This window comes from Pagrus major, chromosome 24 (assembly GCF_040436345.1).
Source record: "Pagrus major chromosome 24, Pma_NU_1.0".
NCBI lineage: Eukaryota > Metazoa > Chordata > Actinopteri > Spariformes > Sparidae > Pagrus > Pagrus major.
This window is the reverse complement of record NC_133238.1, coordinates 13084551-13112187: the sequence shown is the minus strand read 5'-3', so window position 1 is coordinate 13112187 and position 27637 is coordinate 13084551. Positions and strand designations below refer to the sequence as shown.

The window sequence follows — 27637 nt, the reverse complement described above, 5'->3', positions numbered from 1 at the left end:
TGTATTTCTACTGTGTGCTGTGTATTTCTACTGTGTATTTCTACTGTGTATTTCCACCGTGTGCTGTGTATTTCTACAGTGTATTTCAATTGTGTGCTGTGTATTTCTACAGTGTATTTCTACTATGTATTTCTACTGTGTGCTGTGTATTTCTACTGTGTATTTCTACTGTGTATTTCTGCTGTGTATTTCCGCTGTGTATTTCTACTGTGTATTTCCACCGTGTGCTGTGTATTTCTACAGTGTATTTCAATTGTGTGCGGTGTATTTCTACAGTGTATTTCTACTGTGTGCTGTTTTTTTCTACTGTGTATTTCAACTGTGTATTTTTACTATGCATTTCTACTGTGTGTTGTGTATTTCTAATGTGTATTTCTACTGTGTACTGTGTATTTCTGCTGTGTTTTTCTACTGTGTATTTCCACCGTGTGCTGTGTATTTCTACAGTGTATTTCAATTGTGTGCTGTGTATTTCTACAGTGTATTTCTACTGTGTGCTGTTTTTTTCTACTGTGTATTTCAACTGTGTATTTCAATTGTGTGCTGTGTATTTCTACAGTGTATTTCTACTGTGTGCTGTTTTTTTTCTACTGTGTATTTCAACTGTGTATTTCTACTATGTATTTCTACTGTGTGTTGTGTATTTCTAATGTGTATTTCTACTGTGTGCTGTGTATTTCTACTGTGTATTTCTACTATGTATTTCTACTGTGTGCTGTGTATTTCTACTGTGTATTTCTACTGTGTATTTCTGCTGTGTATTTCTGCTGTGTATTTCCACTGTGTGCTGTGTATTTCTACTGTGTATTTCCACCGTGTGCTGTGTATTTCTACAGTGTATTTCAATTGTGTGCGGTGTATTTCTACAGTGTATTTCTACTGTGTGCTGTTTTTTTCTACTGTGTATTTCAACTGTGTATTTTTACTATGTATTTCTACTGTGTGTTGTGTATTTCTAATGTGTATTTCTACTGTGTGCTGTATATTTCTACTGTGTATTTCTACTGTGTATTTCCACCGTGTGCTGTGTATTTCTACAGTGTATTTCAATTGTGTGCTGTGTATTTCTACAGTGTATTTCTACTGTGTATTTCTACTATGTATTTCTACTGTGTGCTGTGTATTTCTACTGTGTATTTCTACTGTGTATTTCTGCTGTGTATTTCTGCTGTGTATTTCCGCTGTGTATTTCTACTGTGTATTTCCACCGTGTGCTGTGTATTTCTACAGTGTATTTCAATTGTGTGCGGTGTATTTCTACAGTGTATTTCTACTGTGTGCTGTTTTTTTCTACTGTGTATTTCAACTGTGTATTTTTACTATGTATTTCTACTGTGTGTTGTGTATTTCTAATGTGTATTTCTACTGTGTGCTGTGTATTTCTACTGTGTATTTCTACTTTGTATTTCTACTAAGTGCTGTTTTTTTCTACTGTGTATTTCAACTGTGTATTTCTACTATGTTTTTCTACTGTGTGTTGCGTATTTATACTGTGTGATTCTACTGTGTAATTCTACTGAATGCTGTGTATTTCTCCTGTGTATTTCTACTGTGTATTTCTGCTGTGTATTTCTACTGTGTATTTCCACTGTGTGCTGTGTATTTCTACTATGTATTTCTACTGCGTGTTGTGTATTTCTACTGTTTATTTCTACTATGTGCTGTGTATTTCTACTGTGTATTTCTACTGTGTAATTCTACTGTGTGCTTTGTATTTCTACTGTGCATTTCAATTGTGTGCTGTGTATTTCTACAGTGTATTTCTACTGTGTACTGTGTATTTCTACTGTGTATTTCTATGGTGTGTTGTGCATTTCTAATGTGTATTTCTAATGTGTATTTCTACTGTGTGCTTTGTATTTTCAATGTGTATTTGGACTGTGTGCTGTGTATATCCACTGTGTATTTTTACTGTGTGCTGTGTATTTCCAATGTCTATTTCTACTGTGTATTTCTACTGTGTGCTTTTATTTCTACTGTGCATTTCAACTGTGTATTTCTACTATGTATTTCTACTGTGTGTTGTGTATTTCTACTGAGTGCTGTGTATTTCTAATGTGTATTTCTACTGAGTGCTGTGTATTTCTAATGTGTATTTCTACTGAGTGCTGTGTATTTCTACTATGTGCTGTGTATTTCTACTGTGTATTTCTACTATGTGGTGTGTATTTCTGCTGTGTGTTGTGTATTTCTACTGTGTATTTCTACTGAGTGCTGTGTATTTCTACAGTGTATTTCTGCTGTGTATTTCTACAGTGTATTTCAATTGTGTGCTGTGTATTTCTACAATGTATTTCTACTGTGTGCTCTTTATTTCTACTGTGTATTTCTACAGTGTATTTCTATTGTGTGTTGTGTATTTCTAATGTGTATTTCTACTGAGTGCTGTGTATTTCTACTGTGTATTTCTAATATCTGCTGTGTATTACTACTGTGTATTTCTGCTGTGTGTTGTGTATTTCTACTGTGTAATTCTACTGAGTGCTGTGTATTTCTACTGTGTATTTCTACTGTGTATTTCTGCTGTGTATTTCTACAGTGTATTTCAATTGTGTGCTGTTTATTTCTACTGTGTATTTTAACTGTGTGCTGTTTATTTCTACTGTTCATTTCAACTGTGTATTTCTACTATGTATTTCTACTGTGTATTTCTACTATGTATTTCTACTGTGTGTTGTGTATTTCTAATGTGTATTTCTACTGTGTACTGTGTATTTCTGCTGTGTTTTTCTACTGTGTATTTCCACCGTGTGCTGTGTATTTCTACAGTGTATTTCAATTGTGTGCGGTGTATTTCTACAGTGTATTTCTACTGTGTGCTGTTTTTTTCTACTGTGTATTTCAACTGTGTATTTTTACTATGTATTTCTACTGTGTGTTGTGTATTTCTAATGTGTATTTCTACTGTGTGCTGTGTATTTCTACTGTGTATTTTTACTTTGTATTTCTACTATGTTTTTCTACTGTGTGTTGCGTATTTATACTGTGTGATTCTACTGTGTAATTCTACTGAATGCTGTGTATTTCTCCTGTGTATTTCTGCTGTGTATTTCTACTGTGTATTTCCATTGTGTGCTGTGTATTTCTACTGTGTATTTCTGCTATGTATTTCTACTGCGTGTTGTGTATTTCTACTGTTTATTTCTACTATGTGCTTTGTATTTCTACTGTGTAATTCTACTGAGTGCTGTGTATTTCTACTGTGTATTTCGAATGTGTACTTCGAATGCGTATTTCTACTGTGTGCTTTGTATTTCTACTGTACATTTCAATTGTGTGCTGTGTATTTCTACAGTGTATTTCTACTGCGTACTGTGTATTTCTACTGTGTATTTCTACGGTGTGTTGTGCATTTCGAATGTGTATTTCTACTGTGTACTTTGTATTTTCAATGTGTATTTGGACTGTGTGCTGTGTATATCCACTGTGTATTTTTACTCTGTGCTGTGTATTTCCAATGTCTATTTCTACTGTGTATTTCTACTGTGTGCTTTGTATTTCCACTGTGCATTTCGAATGTGTATTTCTACTGTGTACTTTGTATTTTCAATGTGTATTTGGACTGTGTGCTGTGTATATCCACTGTGTATTTTTACTGTGTGCTGTGTATTTCCAATGTGTATTTCTACTGTGTGCTTTGTATTTCCACTGTGTATTTCCACTGTGTATTTCTACTATGTATTATATATTGAATGCGATGGATGGGGTGAGATGAGGTGAAATTTCACTGTCAGGTGCAAGATTTTTCAGTTGTTCCTCCAGGGGGTGTTTAGGAGCGTGTTTCGGGCGGTTTGGAGCATGCTGGCGCCCCTCTGTACGGACACTTTTTCAAATGATGGGTCAGGATTTGAGGCATGCGGGCATTCATTGTGCAGTCCTGCTCTAATGTGTGTGAAACTATCTTATAAACAATTTTATCAAAGAATATTCATAGAAAGTGAAAACAAAAAAAAACACTATATAATTCCACAGAGAACGTATTTATTTCCTCAGCATTCACCCCAATGGAATACAACCTCAAAATGTGATGGTGCAACAGAAGTTTCATTAAATAAAAGCTGTTTCTCCAAAATGCAAGTAATTAAAACACATTTTCAAACAAGATAGTAAACACTGCATTTATCTACATTAAAAACACATTTAGAAACAATACTCTTATTACCACAGCTTTAAAGAAGAGATTAAAATAGAGTGCAACACAATAGAATCTGCTTGTAAATGCATCTTAAAACAGGAAGTTAAACCAGAACTCCTCTGAGTCTTTAAAATTATTTCAGTCTGTCAGGATCATCTTGTGTTAAATGAAACTGATCGATGACAACGTCAGTTCCTCCAGGTGTAGCTGTAGTTGTTCATGTTGATGTGAGTCAGAGCAGTCTTGCCCAGGTTGGAGGGCTGCTGAAGCTGCTGGATGGAGGCAGGATGGAGACCACAACCGGACAGGTCCACCGAGCCATCAGTAACCTGAGAACACACACAGAAAGACAGCTGGAGTGAGTGTGTGATTATAGGTAGGTATATATACAGAGTAGGTATATAAATATATATATATATATATATATATATATATACATATATACATACACACATATGTGCATATGACTTTCTTACCTGTTCCTCGGTGGTGTGTGTGTTCATTACGGCGGTGGGTGCGTGTGTGTAAAGAGTAGCGGAGAAGTTCCCTTTCTGAGCGGGTCGGAGGAGGGTTGTGACGGTGTGGAGGGAGGAGGGGAGGATGGGTCCTGAAGGAAGGAGGGACAAATAAATAATTACATCAACAACTTCCTCCAGTTATTTTATACATTAATGATAGAAAAGAACAGAAGTGGTTGAGTGAACTGATGAAATATGAAACATGAGGTGAGATGGTGCAGCTGTACCTGTGATCTCCAGACTGCTGATGTTCTGGTACGTAGACCCAACCTGACTCTTCACATTCACACTGCGGGCCTGAAAAACACACACACACACACACTCATTCTCATGTACAGACATGTACACACACAGAAACGGTGTGTGTATACTGTGTGTGTGCAGTGCTGGAATGTAACTGAGTACATTTACTCAAGTATTGGACTTAAGTACATGTTTGAGGTGGTTTTACTTTCCATACATGCTTTTACATGCTGTATCAAAGCCAAATATGTGGAGTAGTACATAGTACAAGTACATTTATTATGAGATACTTTTAGACTTTTACTCGAGTACTATTCGTATGGGTGACGTTTTTTTTTTTTTTTACCAAAGTAATATTTGAACACAATATCTTTACTTTGTGTGTGTCTGTACCTTCAGCGTGTGCATCGTAGCTCCTCTGAAGGCGACAGGAGCCAGCAGTGTTGGAGGTAGACCGGCCTGAGAGCCGGCTGCAGCCACCAGACTCTTACAGTTGATGAGGAAGTTGATGAGGGTGAAGGTGTGTGATCCCTCCACACACACCACAGACTCCGGCTTGTGGTCCAGAGACACGGTGTGGCCCTCCTTACGACTGCACCGGTGGGTCAAGGAGCTTTAACTGGTCATTATTACATTAAACTGGACATATATCTGACATGCAGCTGACAATATCAGAGAGGATACAGTTGGATGCTGATGCTGTCTGGCTTCTTGATTTTGTCCTGGACTCCCATCTCCTTCAGCCAGGAGAAGTCACCATCTTCATCCTCTCCTTCATCACCTGCCTGACAGTCCTCATCCCCCTTCAGCTCACAACATCTACAATCAAAATTATAAGCATAATTATAATGTCAGTGCAACCAAAATCCACCTTTTTATGGGTAAGGTTGCCCCTTTTCTGTTATTCGTGTGTTTTACCCTCTGAAATGACCGGGAAATGCTACTGTCAATGCAAATCATTTTTACGAGCCTGTAAAGTCAGCTTTTAAGCACATTGGCTTAATTAATGGTCAGTTTTATTTAATGGTTATACTGCAGATTAGGAAGTCTTCGATTATTCTGAAGTGTAATCGAAGTACAATGTGTGTCATGTGACATGGTGTTGATTTCCAGGCACAACAAGCTGAACACTCGCAAATTCTTACAACCACAAGTATAGTTAAAGTGTACAGTGGAGACAGAGAATGAAGGGAAAACACACTTACTCCTGTGCCTTCTCCTTCTGCTCCTCCTCCTCTTCTCCCTGGTGCACTGACGGGTTCTGTTGCTCCCTGCTCTTCCTCCTCTCCTCCACTAGAGGGAGACTGAACTCTATACCTGCGAATGTACACAAGATGATTGAAGAGCTGCAACTCAATGGTCAAACTTCTGATGAACCAGATGTTGGTTTTTTTGAATGAATAAAGATCTGAGGTAATAAAAATCCTCATGTTCACTTGATTCCTACATTTTTGGGGATGTACGACATGACAAAACTGTGCAGGATTTGAAAAGATCTCACTTTGTTGACTCCTTGCTGTAAATATTATTGAAATGGAAAGAACTGATCTCTGTTGAGACTCACCTTCAGCCTTCATGGCCTCTCTTAGACCCCTGGTTGTCGGAGAGATTAATGCAGAGATGCTGCTGGATCCCCCGAGACCTGCTGCCCTGAACAACACTGTAAACTGATGGAATAGAATATATTAATAGATTCAGTCAAACCACATTGAAAATGTCATTACACCATAATTAAATTCAATAAAAAACAGAAACCTACAAAATATATACACCTACCTGATAAGAGCAGAGATAGAAGTAAGGGCACAGTCTGGCCTTCAGTAGACTGTAGAGAGACGACAGACTGACCGACCTGAAGAAGACAGATGGAGGCTTTATTGCAATACAGGTGGATCAGAACATTTTCTCTGACTAAGTAAACAGATCCAGATCTCCAGCCTCACCATTCCCTCATGAGGCTCTGCTGTAGTGCTGTATCTTGTGCCCACGGGCTATTCTTCCCAGTAAAGCTCCTCTCAGCGTTGATCCTGGGGAACAGAGAGATCCAGGGCAGGGACGGGTGCTGCCAGTATGCAAGACTCTGCTGGAAGGCACAACGAAGCTCCGAGCAGGACTTGGGATCCTGCAGGAAAACATTCAAGTGAGTGTCTTTTGTAGAACTCTCTCTAAACATGACACTCGCTGTAATGTCATGTCTAATAACAACACTTAAACTGTACCTGTAGACTGTGTGGGAGGGTGCTAAACTGAGCTCTGCAGTGCTGGCTGAGCCCCAGAGCTTCCTCCTGGGCTTTGGGGTGCTCTGCCCACGCCAGGGAGAGCGGGGAGGTGAAGAGGAGGCGAGTCTTCAGGCTCCAGTCTGCTGGGTACTCTGTGCAGACGGGAGGAGCTATGGAGGCCGGCGCAATGGCCTGGGGACTCTGGGAAGAGAGACGAGATAATTTTAACTTTTGAACAATTGAGAGGAAATAGACACTTTATGTGGATATGACAAACCAAATTGCAAAAAGTAATGAACAAATCCAACCTTCAGCAATGGACTTTTAACATCTTCCTCCTCTTCTTCAAAAAGAGAGTCATCTTCAGAGAAAGTGAGACATTTCTGCAACAGGGGAAGTGAATATGGAAAATATGAAACCTTATGTCATAAAATGAAATTCACTTTATTCCTTTTTCATACATAACTAGGAGTCAACTACAGGAATATGGGACCATTCTCTGGTCCTCATGTTATTTACTTCATGTATCTTTCAGCATATTAAGCAAAAATAAAGGCATCAATTACAGCCTTAAATGAAGATAGGCATTTCCATACAAATCTCCTATCAGAAATATAGACATTTAATAAACTCCTACTCTTTAAATCAACAAAAACTAACAGTTGTAACTTAATGTTGTCATAAGAGCTTTAGACAGCTGTTGGGTTGAATTCGGCTCACATATAATACATAAACATGTAATAGTTTGAATAAAAGAAATGTTTTTATGACTCGTTCATTTAACAGGGGTACTGACATGCCTTGTTGGGTGGTTTTAAAATTCGATCTTTTTAAAGGGGGGTTCTGCATTGTGTCAGTAGTCGTGTAGCCAAAACACACTTCGCTACACTTGAATGTGAAGGTATAGTAACTAACCTTGCTGGACATATGCTGGTGTTCCTGCTTTTCTACTTCGTCCAGCCTCGCACTGAAAGGTAAACATGTCTTTGTTGACATGTCGTCTCCCTCCTTTTCCGTCGATCTGCTCATCTTGAAACTGTCCGCAGCTTCAGCATTTCCTTCGTCGTTATAAATGAGTAATTTCTTTTTAGGGCTGAAAGTGTTCTCAATATTTGCGAACGGGTTCCTGCGTTTTATTCCACCTCCGGAGCGATTCTGGCTGTTGAAAAGCGGTCCAGGAGAGAAGGGCCGCACGCTGGCCGGAGATGAGTCGCTTTGTCCCGGACTGGCAGTGGAGCTCTGACCGCTCGGGCTGGAGAAGACACCGGCTTCGCTTCGGGCTCTTTTCCTCCTCATTCGCATGATTTCAGCCGGTCGCTTGAAGCTGGGCGAATAGCCTGCCTGTTGAGACATACTGAAGATGTATATTTGATCAAAAGTAGCCAAAAATTCAACGACAAACGTTAAAAACACCGGGTACGCTGCTGTTCTGCTGTTGCGCCTTCCGCACTTTACAAATTTGGCGCGTAGCGTGATGACGTAAAGAGGCCCGCTCGTGTTGCGTTTATTAGCCTGGGAAAATTGAGTTACCATTCTCAAACTTGTGGAATTAGAAGGGAAATCTATTTCTGAATGTGCAGTTTTCACCATGCTTCATGCATGGATCTATTATCCATGGCTTCATGTCACTTGATCACAACTCTTCATGTCAATCATCACATGTTTCTTTAATTTGGAAAATTAACGTCATTTCTGGTTTACTATAATACATTAACCGTAACCATACAAATGTTCGTGGCTTTTTACAACTGACATTAAACATATCACGTACCTAGCGGTAAAACTTATGATAAGCTTACCCTGATTAAGATCTGTATTTATCATTTACAATAAATTGATTAATTGATATTTAGGAAATCAATACAAACAAAACACTAATTTTGTCTTTATTACACCTGCTGTGCTCATTAATGAAGCAGCTTAGTAATGATTTACATTAATCAATTGTATAACATAACATTCCTTGTTTAATCATTATTTCGGGGGATTGTATTATTTTTTGTACTTATAACAAGTTTGTGATACAGTGCACTAGAATTTGGGAGTAGGCCTACAAAACTATCCACACTTAAGTGACACCCTGATTCTACACAACTGCACACACACAGCCTTTGGATTTGTAGTACATCTCAAATAGATAAATAAATAAATGTGTTGTCTCTCATGGATTTTCCCCTGCCATCACCACCTCTGTCCCTCTGTCACAGTGATTAATAGGACATTATGTTAATTTTGACTCCCTGTTAATTTCTCCCTCGTTTGTCATTACTGGGGGTCATCAATCACATCTGAAGCTCAGCCAAGCGCCAAATGATGGCCGCTGGTAGGAAATCAATTCTGGTATCTGTTGGTAGGCTCAAAGAGAGAAAACTGGAGCGTTACGCGTCAAAAATTGTGATTTTGCAGGGCTGCTGAAATAATATGTCCTCGACCCACAAATGGACATACATTAAACCCCAGAAGCCCATTTGGGAAGATGCATTTTTTGTTGCTTTCCTTTAACTGTTGCTGACCATATTTTACTATGGACCCACTGGAGACACATGAAGAGTTCAGCCCTAAAGAAAAACTGAACTCTTTTCTCCGGTCCATCCTTAACAATTGGGGTGTCATAGTGCGATTACACCACTAGATGTCGCTGTTCACCAAAGATAAATGACCTGTTAAAGCCAACTGTATACCGCAGGATGATCTCTCTCAATCTTTTCAAACTATTCTCTCATGTCCAACTTGAATTTTATGAGTCTCTTAAACAAAATGAGAAATTTCCACATGTATTTTTCATTTTACAGGTTTTCTTGAGTGTTGGATTACCTATAAAATGTATGATGTGCGAGGGTAGAGAGGAAACAACTACTGGAAGTGCATGTTTCAAGCTAACACACTCCAGTATGACTTGGAAAATGGTCAGCAGTAACAAGCAGAACATGTTATTTATGTTGAATGGGAAAAAAATGCAAAATACTGCTGAGGTCCGTATGTTCTGTATTATATAAATGTACAATTCAACATGCATTTCCATCACTTGTGGCATTAGCATGAAACAAATGTAGGACTTAATTGGTCCTGTTCATCCCCTATGCGTCATGAGGCCACAATGAGCCTCCTCCATTGTTCCCTATTCTTGTAAACAAATTGATCCTTATTGAACCCAGTGAGTTCATCTCAGCATGACCTCTGCCTCCATTCAAATCAGCCATAACAACCACCTCTGCCTTATTCGAGTGAGAAACCTAAAATGCTCTCTAAAAGGTGTTTTTTTGCCAATGCATCAAATGATTTTGTGGGATTGTGGAACAGTATCTGGGGATGAGGGGTCTGTCTGAGTATGCTTGATATGAACTAGCTCATGGTTAGTCTCTTTTCAGCGACATTCATGGTGGAAAGTGGCATAAAATACTTGGGAAAACATGTCGGATGCAGAGCCCCCAATTCTGATTCTGGGGTTTCAGATGTTTCCGTCGAGGCATACTGAACCCTTAACTTTCTCATACCAACAACATTCACACACACTTCTCTCAGTGATTGGCGAGCAGTGGGTGTGAATGTTGTGTACTGTTATTCATATTTGTACGAGAATAGTTGATCATGTAATAGTTTGTTTTGAGCACACTGACGCCTTTGCCTGGACTTCCTCATGTTGCACAGTAGAGAAAATACACCCTGGGCCTTTCCCAGTCATGCCTGGATGTGCTGACAAGGCTGCCTGAACAGATGAAGTTAGCACTCACCTGAGTTTTGGTGCTGAGCATTAGGCTTCAGTGCCCACAGATGATTTCGATGTCTATTAAGGTATGTTCACGTCAGTTATTTGATAAGTTTTAGATCACTGTGAACTCTTCTTCCCAACCTTTGCCTGCAGTAGTTCAGCTTTTTATAATGTGTACTCACTGTCTGGCTGCAATCACTTCACCTTTATTTAGCAACCTCTGTGTGTGTGTGTGTGTGTGTGTGTGTGTGTGTGTGTGTGTGTGTGTGTGTAAACTGGCAGAGAAGGCAAGCTAGGGCTTGTCTGTTTGCCTGTAGAAATTCCTTCATGTTCAGGAATAGCAATGGATGAAATGTCGACGTGTGTGTGGTTTGGCATAGATACAGGTGTCAGCATGCAGCAGAGATTTTTAAATTAAGAGAACTGAAAGAACTCAAACGTTGTTTCGTTTTTTTAAAGCCTTGTGATTTAAAACATGACAATAAATTTACCTTTACCTTTTTACCTTTACCCTACCTTTTTAACTCCTAATTTTGACTTTTTCTATCCCACAATTTTGACTTTTCATCTCATAGTTATGACATTTGATCTCATAGTCATTACTTTTTATCCCATAATCTTACTTTATATCTCATAATTATGACTTTTTAATATTTTTATCATGAAGCTTAGTTTTCATTTTAATTTATTCTTTATTTGGCGGAAATGGGCTTCAAGACGAATCAGACGACAGGACAAGAGTTGTATTTTCTTCACAAGAATATTTATATAAATCAAAACCAAATGTGCACAATCAACAATGTCAAAATAAATCTGCTCTGTGTGTGTGTGTGTGTGTAAGGGGGGGTGATGAAAACATGATCAAATGCAGGTGTCATTTACAGTCATGGTTATATACAGTACAAATTGACAGTGGATCATGTGTAAATGTGACACATACACACGCACACACACATGAAATGCAACCAAAAATGGTATTGTATGAATAAATTAAAGTATCTAAGAAAACTCCATGCTGTCGGACATTTTTGGAAATCAGATTAAAGCATCTGGGAGTGAAGCTGCTGAAGGAAGGTAATCTTTCAGTAATCAAAACCAGTGTGTCCAATTTTGTCTCAGGAGCCATAAAAAGGTTTGTTTCTTTATCTTCTTCAAGAGATGATGGGCTCTAAAAATGTTGACCAAGAAGAAAAAGAGACGATCTGTAACCATGGAGGAGTGAAACAATGATAGATGAAGGTAAAAACAAACAGGCCGTCCACAATATTTGGCATGAGCAAATCTTTTCACAACACCAACAACATTTATGAGGAAGAAGTCTTGTTATTTTACAAAGGAAGCTGATTTCAGATCAGTCCAGTGCTGCTGCATGCACTCTGTCAGTGTAAAACCAAAATGTTAGCCCGTTTCTCTTGGCTCGTCCTTCGCTCTTCTCTGGAGTCCTTTTTCTGTGTCCTGAGAGTGAGACTGGGTGGTCCACTCTCTGCTGTCTGTTGGCTAATGCACCTGTCAGTCATTCTTGTTTTTCATTGGCCAACATCGTCTGTCAGTAGATGGTTTTAAAGTGGGTGCGCTCATCCGGCTCCTGGTCAAGTGATGGACGAATAAAACTGGGTTGAGTTTTCCCAACAAAGAGAAGTTTCATTGTTGGTTTCGGTCTTTTCATGAGACTTGTGAGAAAAATAGAATAATGCCAAACTTTCCTTGTCATTTAACTAAGATTATATTATCCTATTTTGGATTGTCCGCCATCAAGTGACCAGGCTGTTGCCGTAAATGAACGTACCCACTGCGTGCCGTTCAAAGTGTCCTCCACCACCTCGGCAGGCTCAGTAAGGTCTCCACACGGCTTCAGCAGCTGCCATGTTTGTCGGGGAGCTACTGTGGCTGGACTCCACCTCTACACCCACTCCTTCATTCTGATTGGGCAGAGATGGGTGCAGGAGGGAGGAGCCTGTGGAGGCGTTGGTGCACGGCGGCAGGATCCTCGGCGGGGAGCGCGAGTCGCTGCTGCCTCCTCCTCCTGCCATCATGGAGAACTGGTACGAGCCGGCGGCGGTGGAGTAGTACAGGTGGTACGGCGAGGAGGTGGACTGGAAGGGCCCGTTCTGGGCCTGGTGAGGGGTGTTCGCTGGATAGGGAGGAGGCAGGTAGGTGTGGTACCTCCCAGCAGGAGTGGTTGCCATGGCTGTTGCCATGGTAATTCCAAGGGCGCCGTTGGAGACAGGGTTGTGAGAGGGAGTGTAGGTGAAGGCGGCTGCTGTAGGAGGGTAGTGGACCCGAGGGTCGGAGAAGCGTGAGTCAGGCAAGGAGGGCAGGGAGGTAAAAGGTCGCTCTAAGGTCATCCTGGGGTCGCCGAAGGCCGTGAGGTCAGGACCTGTGAGAGGGCAAAGGGCAAAGGTTACAGCATACTTATTTCACCGTCAGGTTTCTAGGCATACACGCTCTTGTGTGTGTGTGTTACCTGTAAGTCGTGAAGACAAGTCACTGAGCGAGGATCGACCAGGAGAGAGGGGATTGGCTGTGTGGACAGTGGGCGTGGTGATCTGGCCAAGGTAGGGGTATGATTGGTCGTAAGACCAAGATGGAGACGACTGCATCTGTCTGGAATCTGAGAGAGAAAGATAAAGTTTGTTATTTTCTTTGAACTTCAAGTCTACATTTCTATTTTATCATGTTATTTTTATTCAGTTACATTCCATCAGTGAAAACAGCGAACAGACAACTCAACAAACAAGTGCTTTGTATAACTGAGATGATTACAAAACACTTTTTTCACCACATTATCACCATTTATCAGTGTTTACCTGGAAAAGTAACTCAGTAAATTTACTCAAGTACTGTATAGGTACAAATTACAGTACTTAAGAACAGTACTTGAGTAAATGACAATATCCCATGACTTTGTTCAGCATAAAGCTACAAGTGAACTTTAAGTTTAGAATATTTCATCAGTTTTGTTTTGGCCCAGAAAACATCTCATCTTTAACTTTACATACGTGCATTAACAACATATTGAAAACAATAAGCATGTGCAGAAGTCCTATTAGAAAAAAGGCTGATTTAAGCTGATTTAAATGAACTTGAGACAGAAGAGTTTGATAGTGAGAGAACAGAAGAAAGAGAGATGGAGGAGAGGAAGCAATTAACTTAGTGTGGGGGTGGACGGATGAAGGGGAGGGCTGTGTGTGTTTATGTGTGTGTGTGTGTGTGTGTGTGAGCTCTTTCATTCAATCCAGTCTTTTCCCCCACAGTCTAATAAATGGCACTGATCACCCACAGACTTGCAGACAAGAGTGTGTACATGCATGTGTGTGTTTCGTGCATGTGTGTGTGCAGACAGACGAGGAGGCAAACTGTACACAGCAGCCAAGACGTCAATGAAGGCTTTTCAAGTCTCGCCAAGAGCTCTCCCATGCATTGATGTGTGTGTGTATGTGTGTGTGCGCTGTATCTGGGTGGTGGTGAAGCCCAGGCCCCGTGCCAAGCCCCCTCCTTTCCTGGCTTCTCTCCCCTGGCAGAGTGCACTAATGTGGGGCAGGAGTCACAGACGGCCTGCTGCTTGGAAACAGAACTAGAACACATAGAACTGCATCTCTGTGGTGTTTTATGGTCGGCTAATGAATGTCAGAAATAATGTGACGCCAATTATATGTATTATACGTAATCCAAATATTCAAATGTAGAAAAACAGAAGGTTTGTGGAGGCTGCTGCGCTTGAATTTTCCAGATACATTGAAGGATTTAGTGTTTCTTTATGAGTTGAGAACATTCTCCATTCTTCTAAGAGTAAAAGTATTGGATTATCTTATAAAATTGCATGGTCACAGAGCTGAAAACAGGGCTCATGAAAAGCTGAAGACAGCTATACGGATGTAGAAGGTCAGGCTGTGTTGTACCACGTGTGTGGCACCCCTTGCTCTGTATTTGTTACACAGTAAGGGGTTCATTCAGAGGGTCAACAAGAGGCTTGAAGCCTTTTTTTTAATTGCAGGAGGCACAAACAACCTAAAATGACCGAAACCATCCTTTGGAACAATTTATTTGACGTCTACTTTGAGTTTTTAGTCCCATGTCCCATCTGCTAACATGGAGGGGTTGTAATGTATGGCGATTTATGGCGATTAAGAGGTTTTGGCTTCATTTATGGGGAGCTGTCATGTCGTCCTATATGTCAATCGGTGTGTATCAGCTGGGAAAATGTCTTTACAAAGGATCCATCTTTAAGACAGGGCTGTAACTCAGGATGAAATGAAAAATGCCTTTTAAACCCTTTTAGATCACATTGTACCGGGTCAGATTTAGCAGGTAATTATTAATATATGCCAAAAAAAGCTAAAGAAGGGTTAGAGTTAACGTAGGCTTAAACCAACCATTTTCAACCATTAATATCATGATATCCACCCATCAATCAATCTTATTGATGGGAAGCTGGACACTCTCACTTTGCCCCATATATAAACCAGCCAATCCTGGCTCAACAGACACTAATACAAGCTGGAAGTTGCCAACCCATCCTCACCAGAAAAATAGCTGTATATTTGCATTCATTGTTAGGCGGTGACCTAGTGACCATAATAATTATTAGGGGAGCAAAGGAGGAAGTCAGGTGACGTAGTGTAAGAGAGACAAAGTCAAGGAGGAAGGCTGTGGTTGGCTAAAAGGAAAAGACTTGCACCATGTGAAAACAAAAGTCATGATGAATTATCTCGACTTAATTAACGGACTCAAATTTCGTCATGTACATTACGTCACTTTTGCATAAATACCATACTTATTTGTTGTTGTGCGAAGGGTTATATATATGTTGCTCTGGGAGTCACTGGCAATCGACCTTTTTCAGTTGTTTAGATATGAGGATGTGTTGAAAATTAGGAATGATTGAACTGAAAAATGAAAACAGCACAAAGTGAGAACGTGAATTAAAAAATATATAAAATTGACAGAATATTAAAAGGATTTTGGTCTATATGCACTTATAAGTTGAAAATATTTATGCAATGCTTTTTCAAGTTCTCATAATATGAATGTAACATACTTTATTCATGTTTTACCTAACTTTTTCTAATGTTGTTGAATATTGTGCATATTAAGTTTAAGTAAAGCCACACAAACACTCTTAACATCTTCTTGCTGTATCTGTTGGTTGCAGCAAAGCCCACATTATCCTGGATTTCATCTGTACTTTTATCATGTGTCACCGCTCTGTGTATTTTACATCTGTTATGAGCTGTAAGTGGTTTGGCAGCAGAGGGAACATAGACTTTTACTGCACTGCCACACATGTGCAGAACGAAGCACCGGAGCACATCCACGTGACCGCATTACATTACATTATTGTACAGTATTTATTACTCACAGTTTGGACATTTTGAGAAGTGAAATGAGGGAAGACGATTGTTAAAAGAGAAATGAAAGCAGAGCGGGAGGGGGTGATGGTGGGGGAGAGAAGAGGAAAGAAAGGGGAAGAGAAAGAAAAAGAGAGTGGCTTAATAACGGTTTCCTATTGCTATTTTCATTTTTAGAGGGATCAGAAAAATAGAGAAAGCAGGAAACAGGGAGAAACCTCTGTTTCTACAGTGTGGTGGTGTTTTTCTCAGTCTCTCACCACTCCTCCACATTCTTTATTTGTTTTTACATCTTTGCTCTTTGCCAGTCTAAAGAAAAGATCATTTTCTGTTGCAAAGCATGTTTGTGAGACCTACAAATACAGCAAATATAGGAGCCTCATTTAAACACAACGAGACAGATAATCAAGAGCTTGCATGATATCCAAAGGTTCACTCTGGAGGAGAGAGTTGGATGGAGAGCCAGACCTTCTGGAGGAATAAACACCTGAAGTCTGCTCTGATCCAGAGTGGTTTACTGATGGGAGGAGAGCTAAGAGATTACTTTTTAACTTTTGGGATTACAAAGTGGATTTATCCAGACTCTTCAGTCCTGTTTATCTACCTGACTGCAGCAGCGATCCACAGAGGTGAGCTCCAATGTCAGGTTTATGTACTGTAATGCTAACTGACTGGTGAACACACCATTAAGCAACCGCCACTGCTGATGAAGATCCATTTGAAGTGACTTAGGTACAAATGTCCATGGACAAGGTAATGTTTTAATGTTTTAAATTACGTCATGTTTACGGCAATCTCTGACTCTCTCATGGAGTTAAAGCGGCAGGAGGCCTAATGAAACGCACTGTTACCTTGAATAAACTAGTGACTTTCTCTGGGTTTGAATATTGTTGGAAACATTTGGGATAATTTAAGTACACAACTCAACAAAAGTAGTTGTTTTAAGACATTTTACTTCAGTTAATTCAATTAATTCTTACATATTATATCTTTAAAGTGATAATCTCTAAGAAGTAAATGCCCAGTCATGGCCCACTAATAAAAGTATTGCAATATTTATATATTAACTTCATTACGTACTGGGTGTCTATAGCAATATTCCTGGAAAAAATGCTCTATTAAGTTACTGCTAATGCAAGCTGAACATTTACTACAGCTGCAGCTTCACATTAAAAGCATTTAACTGATGAAACATGAGTATGAAGTAGTCAACAGAAACACATTGTGTAGTCAGCGAGCTTAACACGGTCATTTGTTGACCAACTTCTCAGTAAAGTAACCAGCTCCTTTCACTGTGCCCTGCTGTTTGCAGACTCATGCCATGTGCAGCATAAAATAAGGTCACCATGAATGATGGAAAAAGGCCAATTATTGCCAGACTTCTTTATTAAAATGACAACAATTTGTTTTTCTGCTCCCACAATCCTTTGACTTGTTGTATTGGAGTGCCTTTGCTGTTTCCACCAATAATTACAGGTGTCGCCAAATCAACCAGGACTGAAATCTTTGAGATCCACTTTAAAGTAAATCAGAAATCTTATTTACAGTAACCTTTACCTCAAATTCTGACAGTTACACATTTGCTTTAAATTTTTTTCTCCCACAGTAGCACTTCCTGCCAGCTGACTCTCATTTCCTCCTTAAGGCACAACTTGCTTCCTCCCTTACAGGCACACACACACACATGCAAATGCACACACAAGTAACAAGTTCGTAAACACACATGCACGCGCGCACAGCGTCACTACCACAGAAGTCGGAAGAGGAACAGATACCGTCTTTTTGGTGCCACATGGGGTATCCACGGCAACCGCAACACACACTCGCACAGGTACACACACACATGCAATACACACACACACAGACCACAATGGATCTCACCAAAACCACAAGGAGGAACAATGAGGTTTGATACAAGCGCACGCGCGCACACACACACACACACACACACACACACACACACACACACACACACAGCATGTTGTTTTTGTCTGTTTTTAGATGCTGTAAATGATTTTACATTAAATATTAATCTGCACATTAGCACTATAAATGTAAACTGACAAATCTTCCTTCTCCTCAGTAAATCAAAAAGGGGAACCTCTTTCACACATATGGTTAGAGTACGGCTTCATTTTTCCTCTGTGCAGAGAGGCACTTGAACTAACCATCGGAGCATCAGAGCCAGTCCCCCAGGAACAGTGCTGGGCTTCATGCTAAGCTAAGCTAAGCTAACTTCTGGCTGTAGCCTCTTATTTAACAAAAGACATGAGAGTGGTATCTTCTCTATAAGAAAGTGAATACGCATATTTCCAGAAATGGTGTTCCTTAAAGGAAGTTAAAGTAGTATCAACTGTGCTCCCATTGTGAACTAACTGTTCTGAATCATGAACTGGTCATGAACAGTGACTAGTGAAGTATAGTCCTTAAATGTCCTTGTGGGACAGTGTTTTCCCCACGGAAACGATGGTCAACTGTCTCACCAACTCCACCTCGTTACACACAGTTTCTGAGTAATCCCTGACAATTAAGTCAGATTCTGAAAAGAGAGAAAGAGGGAATTTCTTCAAGTTTGTCATTAGAGGAGAAAATGACGCCAGTGTAGTTTCACCTCCAAGATATAAGGCACAGAAATAAACTAAATAATTTTCTCTTTTCTAAAAACAATTACTGTTCAGGTTTCGATGCAGCATGAATCCTGCATGACTCAAAGAAATCATTGTTCTGGTGGCCTCTCTGGTGTAATGTACTGTACTTCACAATCCAACCACATGAGTTGATTATGTCCTGTTTTATGCAACTGACTACAACTTGGATTAAACGGACATTTTTTTCCAACCTAAACATCATTAAAATGAGGATCCTCATCATATACACCAATAGACAGTCTACATTATTACATTTAAACCTAAGAAACCAAACCACTGCAGTGTAACTATGCAATGGCTAGTTGGACAGTATTAGCCACAGGAACTCTGGTCTTATGTAAAGTCATGTCTGACTAACCTGTGAGTTTCCTGTTTTCTTAAAGATGTATCATCGTTTCTATAAAAATACTTCATTGGGTTATGTTTGAGCTTATCGAGAAATCAGAGCAGTATACGCAGGTAAAGTATTACGTGGTAAAGCCGGTCTGTCATTAATTGTCAGGTTGGTTGATTCATGGTTCCTCCTGTGCATATTTGCACTGGTGGGATGCACCAGGAAAAATAAAGTGTCTTTGATTTACATGGCTTGTAATGATAAGACACCTTCTTGATAAGGTTAAATCAGGTTTTTTTGGTTGCTTTGCACCCATCTGATGGCACTTTTCCCCAGCTAATAAGTCGAAGAAAGTTGTCTCAGTTGTGGGAGACGGATATTAGCATATGTATCCTTTACAGTTAAATCAGGAAAATGTGACGGACTTTAGCGCCTAGAAGTCACATTGAAAGGTCCCATATAATCTTCATTTTCAGTCGGGTGCAGAGGCAGACCTCCTGGAGGAATAAAAAACCCTGTCACATCGGATTCTGCTCTGATCTCAAGTAGAGAGGGGAGCTCAGAGAATACTTTAAACTTTTAGAAGTAAAAAGTGCATCTATCCTCACTCCCATTTATCAACCCCACTGCAGCAGCAATCTGTGGAGGTGACCTCCATTGTTGGGTGTAATGTCAAGTTGACCTGCTGACTGGAGCTGTGACAAAAAATGTGACTTTAGCTTTAGGCTTTAGCACCTAGAAGTCCCATTTAAAGGTCCCATTTAATTTTTTATGTTCATATTTTTATTTTGGGTTTATTTCGCTTCTTTTCTGTGCTCTTACCAGCAGTTATCTGAGCGTGCGAAGGGCTGGAAAAGGTTGCAGAGTTGATCCCTGCAGATTGGCGGGCATTGGCGGAGGCTTGATGGTGATGGTGGTGGGGAGGCGTCACCCTCATCGAGCTCCGTCTCAGATGCTCCAGCTCTGTCAGCCGCTCGGAGAAAGCCAGAGTGCCGGGTTTGACCTCGTCCATCTTCTGGCGATGACCTGGGAGACAGAAGTGACATTACTTTTCCAGCCAGAGATCTCTAGAGGTGATTTGTAGGCAGCAGATTACTTCATGCTTGAAATCTGATTACATAAGCCAGGGATTACAGTAACAGTTACAGCCCAACACGGGCTATAACAATGTTCCGACTTTGTTAACACACTCTGTCTGATATTGCGTTCGGGAATCTGACGATGGGCGCCGCATAGGGGTCTGGCTGTCTCTTTGTCAGTGTGTGTGTGTGTGTGTGTGTGTGTGTGTGTGTGTGTGTGTGTGTGTGTGTGTGTGTGTGTGTGTGTGTGTGGTGGTCTGTCACGCTGTCTGTGGTGTTGGCTGCACTTCAAAGCACTGAGACTGAGCTCCAGTTACAGGCACTTCCTCCCAATGGGGGAAGTGTGCATGTGTGTGTATTTATACTGTGTGTGTGTGTATGTGTGTGTGTGGGCGAGTTAGAGACGAGTGATGGTTATTCACAGCTGAGCGGAGCTGGCAGGAGTCTTCCTCTCTTTCTGTCACCTCGCTTCTGACTCCTCTGACCAGTGTCGCTCACTTCAGTTCCATTTAAAATGGATGATAAATATTCATGTGACATATTTTAGAGTTTATGAACAAACACAATCTGTCTTGTCGTGAGAAATCCCAGTGTTTCATCACACTGAGTGGGAGAGGAACTCAGTGTTGCATCAGGTTCCTTATTGACTCATCTGAGAGTTTGTCTGTAGGGATTAGAGGCATGTCTCCACTGAGTATCTAGTTGGTTTGTTGACTTCAGTTCAACAATGTGATGAATATCTTTTTCAATTTTAAGTGATCAAATAAAAACATTACATCCGGACAATACAATTCTGTTAGCACATGAGAAGAATTAAATGTGCCTATGCAAAAGTGCATATTAAAGGTGCAATATGTAAGAATTTTATTTGAAAACATTGAAAAAGCTACCAAAATTATCAAGAGAATCTCAACAAAAACTGTTTTGATATTATGACGTCTGTGTACTGTGTTGCAGAGATATCTACTGAAGTTAGCATGCTAACCAGTTAGCCTCATCCCATCCCAGTTGAAAGCTCCTGTGCTAATGGTGTAAAACACCAACACTACCGTGGTGCCAAGCTCCCAGTTCGAACCGCTAGCTGCACAGCTAACTGAGCTAACTAACAAAGGGCAGCTACAGTTAACAGCTACAGTTAGCAGCAGTTAGCAGTTGCTCTGGTGATGTGCTGCCCCCTATTTGTTCCCACGTATTGCACCTTTAAAATCAAATATTACATGAATCTCCACGTGTTAATATCTGCTGAGGAGGACAAATGTCAACATTTGTGTGTCAGTGTCACTCACGTCGTGGCTCTCTGGGACCGTCCACTGTGATTTTAATGGCTCTCTGGTATGTGGCCACCTGAGGAGGGTTGGTGAACACTGTGATGGTGAGAGTGAAGCTCTTTCCTAGGTGAGAAAAGTAAAGGAGGAAAAGGGGAGAGGAATGGAAAACAGGGAGGGGAAAAACATTCTCATCAGTATTAGGATCTTTTTCAAGTTATATTCTCTCATCAAGTTCTTTCCTCCCTCCCTCCTGTTCTCCCCAAATATCCTCTCGGCCTGCTTAATGCATTAAGTAAAGTAAGTCATGGACCCCCAGACAGGAATAAACCAGATGCCACACACACACATGCACACTCACACTCACATGCACACACAAAACCCCTGACAAGATGAATAAAGAGAAAGGCCATGGTATGCTAATCCATCACGTACTGACGCGATGATGAGTGAGGGTCAACCATGTGTGTGTATATGTGTTTCATTATGTCACTGCTGCTATGTGTTTATGTCACAGATCAAATTCTATGACGACTTTTATGAATGTGTGGTCCGGACCAGTAGCTGCGCAGCTTACTGAGCTAAGTGGCTAACGTCAGCAACCAGGCTTCATTCAGCTCGCCTCAGCACCACGTCATTCCACTTTTTTTTACCCATTTTTGTGCCCACTAATGTGCACTATTGTGATTGAACCATGGCCACTTATTTAATAAAGAGAGTTTGAAATATCTTGTAGCTAATGTTAGAATCTTTTATTAATTAGCCTACTGTTGCTGTGGTGACTTGCAGCCTAAAACAGTCAGAGCACTGATTTAGAAAAGAGAATAAAGTGTTGACCATAACTATGCTGAACATGTCCCAATATACAATTTTAAGGGACACGCGCCAGCCAATCGGAACCAAGAGTTTAATTTGACTGTGGTATAATCCAAAAATATCAACCATAAAAACCTGTATCAGTTGAACCCCGGTTATATCTGAGAACAAATATATGTTCACTGTAACAAGTGTTTGTCTACACACTTAGAGGACTGTTCGTGTGTGTGTGTGTGTGTGTGTGTGTGTGTGGCTGTTGGGGGGTCGCTGCCAGCCTCAGCTCTGGAATCAGCGATCACTCAACACTATGCTAGCTGCAAACACACACACACACACACACACACACACACACACACACACACACACTCACACACACGTGCAGACCACCGCTGTCGTTGTGTGCCAGGGCCGGAGTAAAGTTACCACATGCAGACAGTCTGATGCCACACAAACAGCAGACACATGTGGGTAACGCCAGGTGTTACTCTCACTTCTCTCATTCCCTTCTCTCTCTCTCTGAACATTTCCCTTCTACAGTATTACTGAGAACTTCTAACTTTTAAAATGTCGTCTTAGATTATGTGTATGCAATAAATCACACATCTAGTTATTTATTTTATACATACTGGAAAAAATAACTAAAGTGATACCAATGATAAATTAAAGGAGACCTATTGTGCTTTTTTGTTTTGTTCCTTTCCTTCAGTGTTTTATAGGATCTTGTGCAAGTAAAAGGTCTTGAAAGTTAAAAAGCCCAAAGTCCGGGTCAACAGAAGCTCGTCTCTCCCACAGAAAACACTGCTCCTGGAACGCCTCGTCACTAGTCCCACCTTTAATTATGCGACTTTGTGATATCACACTACATCACTGTGGTATACATTTGCATAATTTATGCCTAACTAGAAGCTGAAACCACGACAGAGCGGGTTGGAGACACGGTGAGTGGTGCTGGCTCAGGCGTGTGTGAGCTGACCAATCAGAGCAGACTGGGCATCAGGTGCTGCAGCACTTGACAGTATGAGAAAAGTAATGTGTTTTATGAGCACTGAAGCATGTTAACCTATTCTAGTAGTAACCCAAAACAACATTATGAACCTATATATGAGCATAATACTGTATGTCTCCTTTAAAACCTAAATTGAAGGTAGCTACAGGTGGGACTCATAAATAAATCTGACTTTCCACTTGTCTACATGAAGGATACACTACCTCCCACACTGAACGATGATCTGAACTCATCTAATATGAGAACAAATTTAAGTTTCATGGTTGGGTGATGCTGTGGTAACACCCTCTTCAACTATAAAAGCAGGTAAACTGAGCCACGTTAACATCTGCTCTCTATTGTTCTGCTGCCCTGTTTACATGCAGAAGCGGTTGATTCAGATCGGTATGTGTTGTTCTTTGTGCCACACAGAAATCAAGTTTACACCCCACCTGACTCGCACAAACTGGCACTGTGCCATACTGAAGGCCACTAGAGGGTGTGTTATCACCGAAATCCTCCACCGTGTCCTCTCTGTCCCAGCACTCCGCACATATACACAGCGTACCTATTGTATACTGTATATTCTGCTCTATACACGGTGTATACAGCTGTATGTAAACAAATAAATTGTGTAGAATAAATTTTATACAGTGTGGAGAAACATGGTGTGTGTTTTCCTGCAGGCTGTTTACACAGAGAGAGTTTACAGTAAGAGATTTTGGCTGATAGAGGGAGACAGGAGGAGGGAGAGAACAGCTGAGGGCTTTGTGTCTGTTGTGTCTATCTGCCAGCCGGTGGCATCACACACACACAAACACACACACACACACACACACACACACACACACACACGCCCATGCACACACACTCCTGGCAAAAGTGTTTTCCGGGACTTTCTTTCTAATCACCCCTATGTGTCTCTCACTCTCTGTAGATAAGAGCGGATTTCACACATGAGGTGAGTTGTGTGTGTGTATTCATGTGTGTGTGTGTGTGCATCATGTCAGGGCTTGCTGAGTCAGAAGTCGTCCAGTTTTGTTCACAATAAGCCGATCAGATGGAATCTCTTATTTACACCGTCTTCTACAAAGCAGCGTGTGTGTGTTCCCGGAATAACAAGGTGGTTGTTTGTGTTGTGTTGTGTGTGTGTGTTCACACACAGTCAGATATTGTGAAAGAGAAAAATGATGGTCCTGTTTAAAAGAGGAACTAAAAGAGAGACTGGTTGCACACACACACACACACACACACACACACACACACACAGACAGAGATAAAGTGGTAGTAGGCTGAAACATCATATGAAACAAACACACAAGACATGACAGGTATTGCATCATCTGTTTACGAGTTTACTATTTACTTTACGTCCTCACCAGTGTCGTAGTGTTTTCTAACAGATTAACTCGATTTAGTCGCTCTGCTTTACATATTTTCCTGTTTTTGCTTCTGTAGCTTGTTTGTAGCTGATAGATGCAACAGCACCTGTTAACCAGAAACCTGTTGCACCAAGTTTGCAACATGAAATAATTTCCTTGATCTTCATTTTAACATACATTATATATATACACAAATATTGTTTACTAGTGCTGGGCATTATATCATTATATTTTGGTGTTGTCTTTTCCCTGTTTTAAAGGCTGCATTGCAGTAAAGTGATGCAATTTGAACTAATTATTGCCTTTACCCACTCAGTCATTACATCCACATTACTGATGATTATTTATATAATACTTCATGAAAGTACCAATATTACACTCGACAATATTGCTGCAAAATCGTTATCGAGGTATTTGGTAAAAAATAAAGATAGGTACAGATGAAGAGATGAAAGATGATCCTGGAAAGTTGGTTTGAGTTTTAAGCAGTTTTCATAAATTGGCGTAGTCGGCCTCATTCACTCTGTAGAATAACTGCACTCTGAAGTGTGAGAAGCGCTCAGTGTTGACAAATAGCTAAAAAAAGATGAAGAGGAAGAGGAGTTTTCACAATATCTGGTTAAATATGGACGCAGTCTAAAGCTGCGTTTCCACGTAATTGTCTAGCAAATCTGAAGAGAACTGTTAGATTGTTGCAAAAAGGGAAAAATGCAGATAATTCTTGAGAAGTTTGCTCATGCATTATGGGGATATCCAGAAAGATTTCAGCAGCAGAAACAGCTTCTTCTTCTTCTTTTTCTCTCTAAGTGGAAACAGCTAGTCAGTCATGTCAGTTAGATGTTCGTTACGACAGAACTTATTCAGAAAACGTGTTTCTTTTCTATCTACCTTTAAGCGCATTAACTCTTTTTTTGCAAAACTGAGGACGTTTTTGTTTTCATAATTTTGTCATTTCCACTGATCGTTTCCATATGTGCACACAGACTCTTGCATAACATATGTTGGAAACAGGGTTTGTGTTTTACCAACCTGGAAACTCGTCTCTAAATCGGCACCTTCCTATTAAATCATGTTGATATTCTGATGTTTTAATAGATGAGATGTGAGCTCGGGGTCTCCACTTAAAACTCTGCTATATTAAATGAGCTTCGGCCAACTGATTTCAGGTGTAACGGTGCAACTTTAGTATCTTAACTGAAAAAACTGACTCTGTAAATCATCAACTTCAAAGTGAAACGGTTGATTTCGCTCAGACTTTTTTGCGCTGAGAAAAAAAACAGGACTCATATGCAAATCCGCGGAGCAGCTCTACATTGTCGTGAACTCTGTGTAAATACTGCACAAATCATGAGTGTATCAGTGTCTCTGTATGTTGCAACTAAGTGCTTCTGCAAAACAGGCAACACTGACTAATGATGACTAAGTTTGAGATCTTTGACACTCACTCCCACCCACACACAGAAACACACTCAGAGAAACCACTAGTCAAACCGCTAAACCACTCATTGCTATCAGCTGCAAAGACTTCCCACACACGGACAGTTAATGACATTTTAGAGGTTTTAGGTGAAGAAACTCTACTCGACATGTGGTTTGATGTGGGTTTTTGTCATTCAATACACTAAAACCCTGAAAGTATTCATGATTTTCTCCAGAAATCAGGATGTCAAAGCTCCTGAAACAACACAGGACCCTCTACCAAAAGTAATCTCATCGCATCCATTACATCAGGAGGTGCAGATGAAACAGATAAGCCTGTTGTCTGTTGTCTTCTAACAAGTATTTTGTGTGTATCAAGTTTTTTGTTGTTCAAAAACTATTAAAAACTACAAAAAATCCCACAAACACCATCCTGCTACCTCAAATACCCACTAGAAGACCAAATCTGTATTCATCCGCTGCAGGAAATAGTCCCCAACAAATTTGCTCTTCTTTCCTGTTTAAGTAACGTTCGATAAAAACTACAGTGACCAGATGTTTCAGGAAAGTATTAAACACTTTTAGAAGATGAAACTATATATTTGTGAGGTGTTTTACTTGGAGCTCAGAGTATTTTAGAAACGGTTACACACTTACACTACACCTACACTAGACATGGTACATCATAAACATTCTACCTGCTTAAACATCAGCATGTTAGCATTGGCATTATAAGCATGTTAGCATATTGATGTTAGCATTTAGCTGAAAACGCCACTGTGCCTCACAGAGCGGCTAGCATGGCTGTACACTCATGTTAACACAACAGGAAATGACACAAAAATGGAGCTAGCAACCACAATATACATATAATATACCAATTAAGAGTGAAGATTAATCGAAAAGCACAACAGACAAACAAACAAGAACACCATGAATGTAAAAGTTGTAGTTAAAAATAGTTATCGTAAAAAGGACATTTAAGTTCCCCTCCACCGCATGTTGTTATTGTAACAAGATAATAGTTAGCCTGTTTAGGGGGATATAAAATGCAAATAAAAAGAGAAGGACGCAGATATAATAAAACTGAAAGTTAATAATTACAGAGACAATACACAGAGCTATAGAAAAACCACCATGTTTTGTACCTTTAAACACTCCTCAGATCGAGTGATGCTGGGAGAGTGAAGCTCATTGTACTCCGCGCAGTTAAATTTGCATGAAAACAAATTTCTACTCCTCAACTTTCTTCATTTGAATTATACTGCGTATGAATTATTAATACGCTCATTTTTCAACAGCAGGACAGTGGAATCTGTCACATAGCGACAGTTATTCCTACATTTCCATTCAGCTGGGGAGTGCTGGTCATCTTTTATATGTGTGCATGTGAATAAGTGAGTGTGAGCAGAGCTTGTGTACACAGGTCTGGTGTTTTAAATAGATAAGTTGGGACATTTGCCTGCGACTGATTTAGAATAACTGGTCTAGTGTGTCCGTTAAAAACTGAGAGGGGGTGTGAGAGAGAGAGAGAGTG

The 27637-nt window shown here is 40.3% G+C and overlaps 2 protein-coding genes across 6 annotated transcripts in view; both read right to left on the bottom strand.

Annotated features, from left to right (window-relative positions):
* Positions 1–3964: 3964 nt before the first annotated feature.
* On the bottom strand, positions 3965–10909 carry LOC140992210 (protein downstream neighbor of son homolog). Its single transcript, XM_073462498.1, has 13 exons — positions 10847–10909; positions 8031–8469; positions 7424–7498; positions 7116–7316; positions 6840–7018; positions 6673–6748; positions 6461–6563; positions 6102–6213; positions 5581–5715; positions 5290–5488; positions 4881–4950; positions 4612–4742; positions 3965–4464 (listed from the first exon to the last, which is right to left on the bottom strand). The coding sequence occupies exons 2-13, from the start codon at positions 8466–8468 to the stop codon at positions 4324–4326; spliced, it is 1860 nt and encodes a 619-aa protein (XP_073318599.1). The 5' UTR covers position 8469; positions 10847–10909; the 3' UTR covers positions 3965–4323.
* A 666-nt stretch (positions 10910–11575) lies between these two features.
* Positions 11576–27637, bottom strand: part of runx1 (RUNX family transcription factor 1) — a 53580-nt gene continuing 37518 nt past the window's right edge. For all 5 annotated transcript variants that reach the window (XM_073462670.1, XM_073462672.1, XM_073462674.1 and 2 more), the window contains 4 exons: positions 21520–21624; positions 19977–20180; positions 13289–13435; positions 11576–13201 (listed from right to left, as the gene is read on the bottom strand). In XM_073462670.1, coding sequence (XP_073318771.1) covers positions 12654–13201; positions 13289–13435; positions 19977–20180; positions 21520–21624 — 1004 coding nt within the window. In that variant the 3' untranslated portion in view covers positions 11576–12653. The remainder of the gene's footprint in view (positions 13202–13288; positions 13436–19976; positions 20181–21519; positions 21625–27637) is intronic.

Excerpts from the sequence above, each read along its gene's own strand:
- LOC140992210 (XM_073462498.1), bottom strand. The coding sequence starts at position 8,468 with ATGTCTCAACAGGCAGGCTATTCGCCCAGCTTCAAGCGACCGGCTGAA. Across the intron at positions 6,214-6,460 it reads AGAGGCCATGAAGGCTGAAG|GTATAGAGTTCAGTCTCCCT; the intron begins GTGAGTCTCAAC and ends GTACATTCGCAG. Across the intron at positions 4,743-4,880 it reads CAGCAGTCTGGAGATCACAG|GACCCATCCTCCCCTCCTCC; the intron begins GTACAGCTGCAC and ends TCCTTCCTTCAG.